The sequence below is a fragment of the Manacus vitellinus genome, unplaced genomic scaffold (genome assembly GCF_001715985.3).
Source record: "Manacus vitellinus isolate BGI_N305 unplaced genomic scaffold, ASM171598v3 scaffold_8_pilon, whole genome shotgun sequence".
In the NCBI taxonomy this organism is placed as follows: domain Eukaryota; kingdom Metazoa; phylum Chordata; class Aves; order Passeriformes; family Pipridae; genus Manacus; species Manacus vitellinus.
The window spans coordinates 19,669,643-19,684,792 of NW_021940864.1; the positions used below are offsets into that span (position 1 = coordinate 19,669,643).

General features: G+C 37.2%; 1 protein-coding gene across 2 annotated transcripts in view; it reads right to left on the bottom strand.

The window, feature by feature from the left end:
- Positions 1-15,150, bottom strand: part of RASGRP3 (RAS guanyl releasing protein 3) — a 48,194-nt gene that overhangs the window by 16,547 nt on the left and 16,497 nt on the right. The window contains exons 2-9 of one of the 2 annotated variants that reach the window (XM_008932777.2): positions 13,867-14,059; positions 12,242-12,344; positions 11,567-11,629; positions 10,310-10,441; positions 8,886-9,033; positions 6,745-6,918; positions 6,221-6,337; positions 5,662-5,937 (exon numbers count right to left, since the gene is read on the bottom strand). In XM_008932777.2, the coding sequence (XP_008931025.1) occupies positions 5,662-5,937; positions 6,221-6,337; positions 6,745-6,918; positions 8,886-9,033; positions 10,310-10,441; positions 11,567-11,629; positions 12,242-12,344; positions 13,867-13,936 (1,083 nt within the window). In that variant the 5' untranslated portion in view covers positions 13,937-14,059. The remainder of the gene's footprint in view (positions 1-5,661; positions 5,938-6,220; positions 6,338-6,744; positions 6,919-8,885; positions 9,034-10,309; positions 10,442-11,566; positions 11,630-12,241; positions 12,345-13,866; positions 14,060-15,150) is intronic. The other variant, XM_018085370.2, reaches the window with a different exon arrangement.

Consider the following 15,150-nt stretch of genomic DNA (forward strand, 5'->3'; position numbering starts at 1 on the left):
AACAGGCAGATGGAATTGCAGCTGACAAAACAACTGTGTTAGAAGGTTATTTTTAAAGAACCAGAAGTACGAAGTAAGTAAAAAGCAGGACCAGCAACACTGTACTGCAGAACCAACCCTAGGAACTCTAGGAACCAAGTGGTTTTAGACAGAATTTTATGCAATGAGTAAGACAGAAGCTGTGCCCCTTCCCCAGGCAGGTTCCCAGAGTGAACACATGGTTTTACAGATGTCTAGAGATTGAATTAATAATTCTGTCTAGCTGTAACACTATGCTGATTTTTGCGCTTTGTAATTTGGTTACGGGCACAGCAAAAGTCTGTGCATCCTGCAGGTTCCTTTTCCCATCCAGCATGCTGCTGCCACAGGGTTAGGAAAGAGCCTGTCCTAAAGATAACATAGAACCGGTAGCTGCTGTAACAATTATTGTTCATGTACTTAGCTATTCAGTGACTGTATTCTTAGGGTCCTTGGTGGTATAAAATAAGTAGAACTCAATCAGAGCACGTGATATTATCAGGTCAGGCTGGGACTGAGAGCAGAATTGCTAGTTCAAAAGGCATTGTCCTGTTCCTATGAAAGAGCACAGTTTTCTCAGCAGGGCAGGTGAACAGGCCATGGATTTGGGAGTGGAAATGCATCAGTATTACTGACAAGCTTGTATCTCCCCTTCCCTGAATTATACAACCTTATAAGCAGTGGTTACAGCTTCATTAGGCACGATGTGTAAACACACAGTGTACAAGGTGTTGTCTAGCTCAGAACTTTCATACGTTAGCAAAAAAATTACAAGCATGATGACTATGCAGTTACATGAGCACATATTTTATATTTTGTTTACTGTTTTGCTCTGATGCATAAACTGTAATAAGAGTTTTCCTAGGACAACCTTTTCAGCGAGTGGTAGTTTTCATTCTAATTTGACTTTCATTGCTGTCCTATTTTTTTCCAAGCAATTTTGAGGGGATTGAGAAGGGTAGGGCAGTGATCAGAAATGTATGATTTTTTTTTCTAAGTGGAACTTACTGAACACAAGTTAGGGACGGTGACTTTCAGTTTGATTGTTTAGGTATTTCTCATTCTCTTCACTAGACTGTACAAATGACTGGGACTTTCCAGTCATTTGCATATACTCTCAGAACGGGTTAGATAAATAGCTGTTGAGACCTAAAAATAGTGGGGGGAAAATGATGGCACCAAATAAGTTCTACCACAGTTAGCATAAATACATTGTGGTCTAGTTGAGAGACTGAGATCCACGTCCAATCCACAGAAAGTGATGAAACATTTACTTGTGGGCTTTTATTCACATTGTGAAATAAAAACAATATAGAAATACTGCAGAGCAGGTAAGGAAATCCCTTAAGCATCCTTATGAAAAATAAGTTTTCTAATGACAAAAATGTCATTAGAGCTGTTATTCCTCTCTGTTGCACTGCCAACCTCATGGCTAGGTCCTCTTTTACTAATTCTTAGCTCCATATTTTGAATTCCAGAGAGTGGTACAGAATCAAGTACAAAGTCGGTGGAGATGGAACGAGTGTGGCCAATAGGGCAAGAAAGGAGGAATAACCACACAGACAAAGAGCAAGTAGGAATTAAGAAGTGAGTCCATCTTCATGTAACATACTCTGGCTCACTGGCAGCTGAGTTGTGACACATTTACTTCGCTTGCCCATGTAACACAGACTTATTTACACAAGACAAGGGAGGACTTGCTTTTCCCTCAGCTTTTGCAGTCTCCTATGCTCGTAAATTTGGCATATATGTCACTGCTGTCCATACAGCAAACTTTTCCCTTATTTGTGGGGTGTTAACTTCCATGCAAAATGTTGGCTTCTTTCAGCCACTTGTTCAAAGCTAAAATTCTTTGAGATAGAAGCTGATTTTTTATGCCAACAACAAGATGGGGTGGGGTGGAGAGGGTTGGGGATGGGGAGAAGCAGACTTCTAAGTTTGTGTGCAGACGTTTAAGACTAGAGAAGATCAACTTTCCAAATCGTTGATCATTTATCAGCTACCACTGAAGCCAGAGACCTATTGTTCCCCATTCACCCTTTTGGTCTATACACACAATAGCATCTGAAAAATGGCTGTAAGCCCCTTGACCAGGTGGCCTGAAGTTTACTATCAGGCTTTCACTCCAGCTTTTAAGCCAAGCTCTCCCTTCATAGCTCTTAACAGAGGTTCCCAAAACATCACCATTTCCAAACCACTTGAAAGGTATCAGCTCCCCCAGAGCAAATGAGGCTCCATCACTGAGGAAGAGAAGAAACAGGGCATTTCCCCACACGCCTATTTTATCTTTTTGTGCAAGTTGTTGGACTAGCAAACCAGCACCCAGTGATTTACTTGTCAAGCAAGCACAGACCAGGCTGTTAGCACTGGCTAAGTGTGGTGTAAAAGGCAACACTGCAAGGGAGGGAGGCCAGGCAAGAGATTTACACATTGCTTATCAGGACAAGACACCTACTAAAAGCTTGCCCAGATAGAAGCTGCTTAATGGAAAAACATCAGAAGTGAATAAATAGTTGGGTCAGCCAATTCACATGCAAATGAAAAGCACTCTATGCATATAGATGCCTTTACGAGATTTGAAAGGGAGTTTCTCTAAATAAGGCAAAATGTGAAAAAAATTTACAGTTTAAATTAGAGAGGGAAGACCTAGGAATAAAAAGAATAGTTAATTCTTCAGGTTCTGAAAACTCAAGATGACTTTGGTAGCAAGGGAGGCTAAATCTGCTAAAAGACCGTTTACACATAGCAAGGTCAACTATTTTTAGTTGTCAGTTGTTGTCAGCTTTAGGTTACAATCCTTTTCTTCTCCTCTTTCTCTGATTCCAGCCTCTAATTTAAAACTTTCTGTTTAACAAAAAGATAGACAGAAACATTTAATCTACTATGTAAGTCCATTATTACTGGACTTACGTTGTTTGAGAGACCACGGTAAAAAAAAAAAAAGGAAGGTATTGTATTCATATGCACAGATTAGGACAAAACCTACATACTGGAAGAAAAACAAGAATATTCATATTATGATATGTACCAAAACTCTGGAACTTTTTGTAAAAATGTGGTTTTTTTTCCTTCCCAGAAGTCACCATCTTAAATCAAAACTCCCACACTATCAAGTGTACTTAATACACAACCACACTTCCAGTGACTAATATGAAGAGAGAATTACCCTGGAAAGGTTTTAGAACACCCACAGCTGTCTACCTAGATATCTATGGCTGTCACCATCATTACATAAAGGTACAACCACGGAATCATGCTAACAGGTAAAATGCAGAACAAGTTAATTCTAGCCCATGATCAAGTCTTGAATCAACATTACATTATGCAACTTCATTTATTACAATCAGAATAGCTCAAATATAACAAAAACAGCAGATTTATATTATGAATTAATATATCAGAGCATCTTAAGTGATGAACTACCCATCATGTACACAACTACTTCTCATGGTAAATGAAATACACTGAATTAAATACAAAAATACAAATAAGATCCCTGTCATTTTGATGAAAACAAAAAAAAAAAACCAAGAAAAATATTTCTTTTTCAGAAAGGAAAACTAGATATACTATATGAACTCAGGTTGATGCAATGATGGATATGAACCTTCAAGGTTTCTACTCCTTTTGGAAAGCAGCCTGTCACCAAAAAGAGAGAACAGCTAATGAAAGTGGCAGCAGCAGTTCAGCTTCCATCTCTCACTTCACATTGTCTAATTTCTACCCTTCTGGACTTACTATTTTATTGCTCATTTCCCTAAAGCCTGAGGTTCCACTTCCCCCCACCTCACAGCCAAGTTTGTAAGAAATGACCAGGAAGGGGAAGAATGTCACAAGAAATCAACTCTCAATCAGTAAAGAAACAAAAAAAAGACAATAAATGTCTGCCTTTATAGTCTAAAATTTAAATTAAGAGAGCACTGCAGTGGTCAACATACAGTGTTTCTCTTCTCTGCCCAGCTAACCAGGATTAGGACTTGTTCCACAAAAGGTGCAACTGGAGAAAGGTTTTCCTATTCCTCCAAATTTTCCCAGTCCTCATTACAATGAATCCATGGGTATATCCACACCAACTTGGTAGCTCAGATTCATATTTGTCAGCCTTCACAGAGTAAAGTTGTGTACCTGATCAGTTCCAGCATAAATCCATCACAAATTATAACCACTGCTTACTTTCTAGATATGCATATTTTAGAGTATTTTGAAGTAAGGCATGGAAGGAAAAAATCCAAGGCTCCTCCCAGTGTGACTTCCAGTAAAGGTATTTACCTATATAATGAGTTAGGTAATGAGAGTCACCTCCAGTCTGTGACATGACTGAGGAAAAATTGGAATTTGGTTCCCACCTCCCCAGGAAATGGGGGACAACACTGAGACATTGACTGGTTTGGTAACAGCTATTCAGAGATAATAAAATTATTTCCCTGGCTTTTGATCTAGATTTTTCTCTGTCATCTAAAAGAGAAAAACATGCCATACGACAAGAAGTTCATGTCATACGACAAAACAAACAGTGGAAAAATTCTCAAATTTGCCCTATTTACACACAGACTTTTTTTAGTTCTAAGTTTATTTTTAGAAGAATTACAGTGATTTAAAGAAAGCAAATAAATTTTCTTGTACGGATTAGAGATCTGAAAGACAAAATTAAATAGCAAGAACAGAAACAGCATGAACTGATTACATATTAAGAAAGTCCTTTATCTAACATGACATTTTTCAGGCTACTCTCTGAGCAGGTGACTTTTATTTGCTTGCAAGATCAACTATTTTATAAAAAACAGAACGATTTATTCTTCAAGCTTCACAGGTTTTATTTTTAATTCCAAGATACTAGGTTTTGCCCATGACCTGAACAAATTGTGGTGCTGAATCAAACACTACTGCAGTTGAGACCAGTGCTAAAATAACTACATTTCAATAGAAACAGGATTTGGCCTGAGGGTTCAGGCTCCACACTTCAATACGTTTTGGAATAAAGTGCAATATTTCTCAAAATGGCATTTTTTGTTTTAGTCAAAAAAAAAAAGTTTTACACAACCTTTTTGAGATCTCACTTTCCTTTGGTTTGAAATGGGACATTCAAATTCTTATTTTTAACTTGTGCGTGCAAGTTTCAAACCTCCTCAAACGTCCTCATTAACAAGGAGAAAAGGGAGGGTAAAGGAGGAGCAGTTGCAGTGGCTGCTTAGGAACATTCAAGAACATATTATTTACTGGATAGGAAAGGTACTGTGTCACATGGAAAGCACAGGGGAACAAGAACAGAATGATGCTCAAGTTGAAATTTCACTTGTGTGTCCATGTCAACATGTCACCCACTCTTTCACAGGAGTCATAAGACTCAACTCTAAGTAGTCAGAACTCAGTTTTTACTTCTCCTAACATAAATACAGCCCTCTTTCTGTCATTCTTAAAATTAATTTATAACGACACTATTGGTGCTTCCAGCCATCACATACTACAGTAACTCTCTTTGACTTCGTTAACTTCTCATGTGAACTTGTTTCTGTTTTGAATTCTCTCTGTTTTCTTTTTCAGAACTGGGATAATGATATGCACTTACCTTTATAGATATGAATATTCCTACTGACACTCAACATCTGAATAACAGCAGTGAATTGAAACATGTTCAGTACTTACGGTTAGCAGGTTAATTAAATCCATATTAGGCTCTAAATGATGAGAAGCAGTCTGCAGGGAAACCAGTTCACTCAAGGTGATGGAAAGCTGCTGCATTTTCACTATGTTAACTTTGTTCTCATCTATCCAATCAGGGAAAATGACATGGACAGCAATCAAGTCTTTCAAATGGACTCCTAAAATAGGAATTTTGAAGCCAACACAGTCAGCAAAAGCCTTGCGGTAGTTGCAGTAGTTTCCATTGGAAGAGACCAGCTCTGTCATTTCGTTCCAGTCCTACAAATAGCCAGAGAAGCAAGTCTCTGTGAAAGCATTCATAACATTCCCTTAATCTATTTTAAATGAGCACATCTCATGTCAGGGTGTCGACAGCGTGATTTCCCTCTCTGGCACAGGCAATTAAAGCTTATCCTGCTCCACTGAGAGGAATGCAACCGAAGTACCTTTTAGGATGCCCTGCCATGATCCAAGTATTGTGCTGGTGAGACACCTGCAGTGCAGAACCCATCAAAGAGGTGGTATTAGGCTCAATATGTCTGTATTCCGGAGTCCACCATACCTTTGTGACTTCTGAAGACAAATGAGAATGAGTTTCTTTCAGGCGAGAAATAGAGCTGTGGCTTAGACCTCCCACAACGGCCATCAGTGTGTTGAAGTTCTGCAGGTGAAGGAGCTTCTGCAGGAGAGATTGATCATGTGTATTTAAAAGTTAAGGAAATACATGTATCAGACATTTAGTGTCACACAACATGCTAAAGGAAACAACCTATCATGGCCAAAGCAGAAATCAGGGGATGAAACAGAATGGTTCTGCATTTTGTTTTTTACTTAGCTCAGCTCAACAAGAAACACACATTAGTGACAGTTGCCAGCTAGCATACAACAAAGAAAAATTGTTGTATAGTTATGTCTACTAGTTAAAAAATGCAGACATGCCACACCTGAACAAATAACCTTCAGTGATGTTGACCAGGCTATTCACTGAGGAAACAGCACAAAGAGCATCAGCTAATTTGTTTACTGCAATCTTTATTTATATTACTGCTTTATACTGGAAGGAAAAGACTCGTACGCAAGACTTACCTGTGCAACATTGATGAACTTTGTGATTACTTCTCCTCTTTGCTGGGGTGTTGGTTTGCTGAGAACCATGAGCTGGACCCATTTGGAGATACCATTAAATAAAGCAATAGATCTCTCCAAAGTAGGATTGTTCTCCAAGCAGCCATGGATCACATAGCTTTGGTAGTCTGTGAACTAATAGAGAAAAGGCATTTTCAGTAAAATGGCAGACAACAGAAGAATCAATTTGAAACTTTGATTTTTTTTTTTTAAAGCTCCTCTTATTTAGAAAGTGACCATGACTCAGGGTCATCAGACCCCACTGCACAACAACTCTTTCTAAAAAGCTGTTTGTTGTTTTTTTGTTTCATTTCTTACTTAAATGTTAACTCACAACTTGTTTGCGTGTCAGGAAATATAGAAACCTGTGTATGCATAATGAGCTACTTTCCTCTTTCCCGTATTTTACTCAACACAACATTTTATTCTGACATCCTTAAGGCATGATACTCTATAGGCTCCCAAGAATTAAATTTCCCTAAATGTCTGGAAAACATTTTTCACCTGTCCCTTAAAGAGAGATTTGCAGTAGCTTATGACATAACTTTAGCTTGAGTGGGAAGTTGCTAGCAGTACCAGGTAAGATGGGATTCTTGGTCTTAGCTGATCAAAACCAGCCTGCTAGAGAACATACAAGGGCAGATGCTTGTCTCACAGCTGCAGAAAAACAGTATTTTAGTACTCAGATAATTTTAAATGTTTACTGTTATAGTTAACACTGCCCTTCCTTCTCCATTTATTTTTTAAATAGATAAACACAAAGACAGAATTCAGACTAATGACGTTCTACAATTATATATCTTTGAGAGAACAAGTAGTACAAGAATAATTAACTCTCATTGGTTGCAGAGAAACTTCTGAGACAGCAAAATTCAAGCTAAAGAATTAAGAGACAAACTAGAAACAGCAAAGAAAAAAAGAAAATTAATTGCAAGTTTGAGTTTTCTTTCTAGAATTCTAAAGGAATTAAAACATTTCTTAAATCTAATTAGAAATCCATGCCTTTTTTCTTGTCCTTCCCTCTTTCTTTGAGGTTAGCATTGCACAGATAATGGTAGGGTGTTTTCCCATGATTTAAAGTCTAGAGTAATTAACCTTTGAACATTATTAAACTACATCAAAAGTTATTCTATTTAGGCTGGTCTCAGGACCTCATTGATCTCTTTTTCCTTCCTCTCTTGAAACAAACAAAAAACCTCATATATTTTTCTTAGTTTTAGAGTTCAATTTCTTTCATGCTCCTAAACACATTCAAAAAAATCTCATTTGTTGTCTTGAGGACTTACTGCTTGCATTTGCCACCAAATACAGTGGCATCATGTGACCCTTTCATATGGATATGAATTTTTTTTGGCATTTGGCTTACACATTTGTTTTGTTATAGCTTCTACTTTTATTTTCATCCGTTTTTGCCTCTTGTCCATGTACAATCCTATGTGAAAAGAAGCAACTGTACCTGAATTTCTCTCAGTGCCTATATGGTAGAAGTAGGAAAGAGAAGTTGTGTAGCCTCTGCTCTTGCAGAGTTTCAAGGGTTTCAAGACCCAACTGCCTAAGTCTCTGAGGAATGTGGTCTATCTCAGAGCTGACCCTGCTTTGGGCAGGGGGTTGGCCTAGAGGCCTCCTGAGATCCCTCCTGACCTGAAGTTGGCAGATGAAAGGACAGTTTCTGAATAAGTGTTTGGGAGTGAACAGAGACTACAGAAGAACAATGTATATCTCAGTCTCTTAAAATATCCTTTGCAAAGACACTGTTGTTTTCTGAACAGTAATTAGCTATTTACTTAAAAGGGAAAAAGAAAACACGTGAAGATTTTTGACAATACTATTAATCAATTGCTGTGACATGGCTACTGTAGCTTTTATCAGTAATTTTTGCCCAGAATATCACCACAAAATTAGCTTTAGTCACTAAAAGCATCAGTTATGAAAAAGGTCTAGAAAGTGCTGGTGCAGCCACTGCTATGTACATCATATGAGGGGTTATAAAGGTTTACTACATTGGAATGTTGAGGAAAGGAAAAATCATAAATGTTAAACCATGTGAACACTTCTTAAAGACAGGCTCTTAATTGCAAGTGACAAAGTTGTAGGCTTCTTACAGAGATTCTCCTAAAAGATTTATGTTCCAGAAAAGTGAGATGTTCAGCTAGCTCAATGGGCTCCAAATGGTCAAACAGCAGGCAGGCTTTTCCTTTCTTGGAAATCCTCTTCCTCTGTGTAACTCTTCTCATCCAGTCATAGGAAGGACTGCAACAGAATAGGTATAAGTCTCAATCTTGTTTGGGAATATGTGAGTGTAGCCCACAGGTGGAACATATTTGTGTAAAATTACCAATAAACAGACCATAAATTTTCTGATCTGTGACATCCAGCACATAACAAACACTCTGAGTAAGACCTGTTCAGGAGCATAACAGAAAATAAAGAGTTTTGGAAGCACTACTGCAAATGATAAATAATAGCAGGTTTCTAACACAACAAAAGGACAACTAATTTTTCCCCATGGTATAGGAAGCCATAATTAAAGATGCTTTGGAAATACCAGAACAGTTCACACCAAATTCTCATACAGAATAAAAACATAATTGCATAACATCAAGGATTAATTTTCACTCTGTAAGATCACAGGTCCCTGAAATAATGGAACAACAGAAACAGCCAAACAACTAACAAAACAATAAGAAGTGGATGGGAAAAGACAAATAATTTGCTTGCAAGCAATGGAATAATTCCTACCCATATACAGTAAAAGCACTTCAAAGAGCAGAAGCATGTTATCCTTAAAAATGGTTAATTTTTAATGTTAAGTAGGTGAATATTTTAAAATGAAGATTCAAGAGGTAATATTCATGTGATTTCATTGGTACTGTTCTTGAAGGAAGTCTTGCAATCTTCATTGACATTAGTAGTGCTGTCCTTCCAGGTTACTAGGACATTTTTCAATAAAGAAATCACCATGCACATGTCATATTCTAAAAGAAGATCTAGAATATCAGGTGAGATATAAAAGCCTACCTGGTGATTTTTAAAAGGTAACTTTTATTTCAGCATGTCAAGGAAATAGTAGTGTAATCATTTGGATGCAATACAACTACAAATGTGAATGCTAAAGATTATCCACTTAAATCATAGAAGAGAAGTACACAGAAAGCCACTACAAAAAATAACAGATTACTGATGAAAGAACAAAAAAGCTTCCCTGAGAAAATCTAAGATTTACACAGCATATCAGTCACTGCATTAGTTGTTATTCTGTATGAAAATGTATAGAAAAAAAAAGTAACTTTAATCACTTAATTGGCACTAGCTTTGTTAGGAAAATAATTTATTTCCTGTTTATATGAAAAACTTACACACTAGAATTTCAAATTTTTAGTAGCTTCAGATTGAAAGACAGTATATTTTGCAAATGCTCTTTTTGATCTTTCAGGATCAAGATGGCCCTCAATATTTTTATATTTTGTACAGAACTAGAATTTTGCTGTTACAGACACAAAGATGTTGTAGCTTATGACATCCTTACATGCTGGAGATATCAATAAGATGGATGTGATCGTCATATCCGAGCTGGCTGGCTACTTCTCGAAACTCTTCAGTCAAACGAATCAGCCCAAGATCCAAGTTAAACTCTGCAGGAAATTCCAAAATCCAGTATCTGAAATCCATAGACAGCAGTTAAGAGATGCCCAGGGACTTGGGCATAACATTCAGTGGCTGTATACATATACATACATTTTATTTCATAGGACACATTTCAGACCCACTTGTCTGCAGAGTGCAGACTACCTCATCCTATTGCTTCTGTAATTATCTGTGGCACTGAAGTGGCAAAAGCCACCTTATCTTGTAATTTTCTTTGCTTAACTCACCACTGCACAACAAAGCAGCATTCTATTGAAATGCAAAATTAAAATGATGTCTCAGGTGACACACACAAAAATGTCTTAACTCATGCTGTCAGAACACCCGAATGACACTTGCACTTAGCCCTTGTTCAAGTGAGACACTTTGTTTGCTCAGAAGAGATTTTTCAATGAAAATGAAAAAGTAAATTTGAGTGGCAATTCTACCACAATAACTGTGTAAACCAGATGTAATCCATGTAAGCTTATATGTAAACCATATAAGCCTCCTCTGCTTTAAGAGGGTATGGAAAAGGCTTTATCAGTTCTGCTCTTCATAACTCCTCTCCTTTCCTCTCAGTGATGAAACTGTAACACAATTGTTTGAAGGAAGCAGGTTATATCATGTTAACTTGAAAATTCATGCTTTCTCTTTTACAGGGAAGTGTTCCTACACAAGAACAGCCTAACAAATGAAAGCTTTCCCATAGAAACAAGGTCAGAGCAGTTAGTGAAAGGTTCAGAACACAACCGACCTGTAACAACTTTGGCATTACTAACACACTCCTGTCATCATAAATTATGTAGGGGTTGTATGAACTGAAGTCCAGAAACAGTCTTCCTTTCCCACACTAGATTACATCTGGAGGCAAAAGATGTCTCTCCCCTGTGTGGCATTGAACCTCTCTCCCTCTAAGAGATATCACACCCATGCACCAGATAGATCACAGCACAAGTTTTTAGTCGGCTTTTTAGCTCAGTGCTGTTACGTGTCTTTAAAAGTTGGATGACTCAACTTAGTTATTTTCAAGACATAGAAATTCACTCTTCACTGCAGACTAGGGATCAAGTAAAAACCCCACAAACAAGCTAAATAATGTTGTTAGTATTAGCAGAAGCATAAAACCAAAATGCTAGAGGACTAGAAGTGCGTTTACCTCATGAAGTAGCAGATTTTCAATCTGAATTCGTTGCAGTTCTCCCCATTGGCATCTCTATATGTATGCTAATTAAAGAAAGCTTTTTGTACCTTGATTCAGTAATGTTTTTATTCACTGGAGACTGACACTAAACCAGTTGAATTAAAACCAGTATCTTTTCTTCTAGAAAAAACATAGTATGCTCTGATATTTCATTCACTTTCACAGCATCTTAGGGGACAAAGACTATTTTCTGGCTGCCAACTTTTTTTCCCCTAGCAAAAATGCCTCTGTTTTACTATTCTGAATATTCTGTTGAAAAGTTTCTTGCCAGCTCTGGCTAACCAAATATGATAATACTTATGATTTAAGAGGTATAAATCACATGTAAGTGCTTAGATACCAATCATAGTTCATAGTACTTCCAGCCTGCTGTGATACATTTGAAAAGTTATCTCGGCCACATATTTGCAGTTATTCAAAGTTAATGAGTCAATATTCTTGTACATATGGAAAAACTCTACAAGCAGTAGCATAAAGAAGCTCATAAACTTCCACCTTTTAGGTTGAAAAAAAATTAACCTCTAAACCTTGTTTGTCACTAATTAATTGACATATTTTTTACATGCAGTCACAGAAACAATCTGCTTTTGATGCTGTAATGTGGATTTACAACACTTTGTGAAAGGATATGTGGACAGGAGTTTGCCAGCCAGCTCTGTCGAAGGCAGATACCAACGATGCATTAAAAGAAAGGTTCTTGGCAAATGGCTGGAGCACTGGTTTCCTTTGTCATCTGCAAAAGACAAACAATGAGTTAACCACATTATAACAGAAGGGAGCTTTTATTCTTCAAGCAGAGTCAGTAGAAGGGATAAAAAGTTAAAATGTTGGCTCGTTGTCTACCAAAGAGGTAGGAAAAAAAAGCAAAGCACAAAAATGCTCCTTTAGCAGTAACTATTGCTAGAATGCAGTGATACCTATTTAAATGGAGAAAAAAGCCCAAACCAGCGTAGATAACTGGCCATAGCTAAAAACATAGGGCATGGACAGCACTATGCTAAATGTTATACAAAGACACTGCCAGTAATCCACAGAACAGATCCAAAATTAGCCCACCAAAAGGGAGGGGAGATGATTTATTTATAACCACTTCCAATATTTATTTTATTGCAGCTTTATAGCTTTAAGTTAACAACTAAATTGTTAAAAAAGGAATCTGCATCAAGGAATGCAATGGCAAAGCACCTCATATCTGTGCCGAGGATCCCATCTCCAGCTATCTTACAGAGACCCTTGTGCCTTTGCAATGTAGACACTGAAACTACACAAAGGGTTATTCCCTGGCAGACTGGACTACCATTAGACTTCCCCAACAACTGCAATGTTAGATTATTCTCTGTCTGTCATTAGAAGACTGTAGATGATATGATGTATGAAACAGGAACAACACATGGACTACACTTGTCAAGAGTGTGTGTCTACAAGAAGAGCCACTATTTCCAACAGCCAACAAGTGTATGGGCTCTGCCAATACTTTCATTAAGTTCTAGAACAACAAGTTTGATGGTGGTCTACAGAAATGGATATTTGGGGATTCACCGCAGTCAGTAGCAAGATCTATCCATCCCTCAATTATTTAATCTCACTCACCTTTAGATACTTGTTTCTCTCCACACAGGAAAAAAATTAATACCTCATTCCAATCAAGATCTGTCCTGTATCTCAAGACAACCTAAGTGTAGCTTTGTGAATCAAAGTTCTACTTCAAAGCATTTAAGCCCATCCATGAACTCATCTGACTGCAATGTGATATATATCATGATTAATGGTGTTATGGATCAAGGTCTTTTTCATCACTTTCCCTCAGACCTCGTACATTGCATTTTAATAAGAGTAAAAAGATTACATGAGCCTTAAGTCATACTCTTGCCCATTATTGCATGATAATTCAGAAAACCTTTGAAAAAATGACTGGTCAGAAACACAGCTGTGTAACTACTCAAGACAGTGCCAGAAAGAAAGATCAATGCCAGAAACAACTCCTTGAATAATTCAACGAAACATTTCTCTTGGTGAAGGCCAGTATTTTAAAAACCACCATACCCACCATTGTGCATTATCTCATTAAGAAAATTTAATACAGTATGCATGTGATTAAAATTCTGGCTTGTGTGATTCTGGGACAAATTGAAACATGGAAAATTTTGCAGAATAGAAATGTTGTTTGCCAAGAGAAAGACTGGCTAAATTAGAGAACAGCAATATTTATAAGATTAATTTCAAGAACAAGAAAACAAAATATTGAGAAAGCATACCAAACATTTCAATACAAGTGTTCAAAAGCTCATCTAACGTTGCAGACTTCCCAAGTGTGTTTGACCCCATTGTCCTTTAATAGTTGTCAAAAAATAAGAGGCATTTTCACCAAGTAGAAGGATGTTTCTTCAGATGCCTAGATTTTTCACTTTATTTTGCTAGTTGCATTCTTAGTTGGACTTCAGTGAAAATCTAAGGAAAGAAAAAAAATCATAATTATATGACTATATGTTCTATGACTATATGGAAGACTTATCAGGATGCAATATTTACAGTTCAACTCAACTGCTTTTTCCCCACAATACAGAGCATGTGAAAGATTGCTGTAAGTTTTTCCTACATTCAAACTTGTGTTTCTAAGTGTTGTCCAATTGTTTGTCCACTAGCACAAAATAAATCCGCAGCTAGGGTCATAAAACAGAAACCAGATGGTAAATGAGGGCATGCACATGCAATGACGCACATTTTGTTCAGGTCATTCTTATTTACACTTGATAAGTCACTTTTTGTAATAACCCTGCTTTTATGTTTTTAAGCATAACCATTTTTTCCCCTAAGGTTACTGGTTCATGGTAATGCTAATGGTCTTAATTGGCACAGACTGCATAAGTGTTTAATGAAGTTCATAGCAAACATTAAACTAGGAGGCAATTTTTTAAAGGACCTGAAGATCAGCCCCTGAAGCTTTTAAAAATAAATCTTCCCGTGGTAGCTGAACAGTCACTGAAAGCTGAACACATACAGAAACTTCTAAATTTAACTGTACATCTTCTATGCATTTAAATATCAAACATCCATTTACCTGAAGATGCACAGAATACTTTGTCACAAGTTTTCAGTAATAATTTTACAGGTTTTATTTAAAAAAGAGAAGAAATCAGTATTTTATTGTCCGTCTGTGACTAAGCCCCCCTAGTGCCTGACCATAACAAGTTTTTGAAATGTGACAATAAAAAGTACATTCAACAACTTCTCTAGGAAAAAAAGCCAAGAGTAGAACTAAAAGAGTCCTTGAAGTGAAATAATACAGGAGTTTGGGAAATTCGGTTTCAGAAGTCATTGCCTGTAACATTAACTTTTTAATGTTGGTCATACAAAGCACTGATGAACTATATACCTGCTTTAATTCATCCACAAATACCAAACTTTTCAAACCCACCATATCACAGACCTCGTACTGCAAACTCAGTCTTGGTAGGACCGGCATCCTTCATCCTTCTTACTAACCCACCTTGACCCCTCCCAAAGGCCAGTGTTACAACGAGCACAGCGCTCTCTGAGCT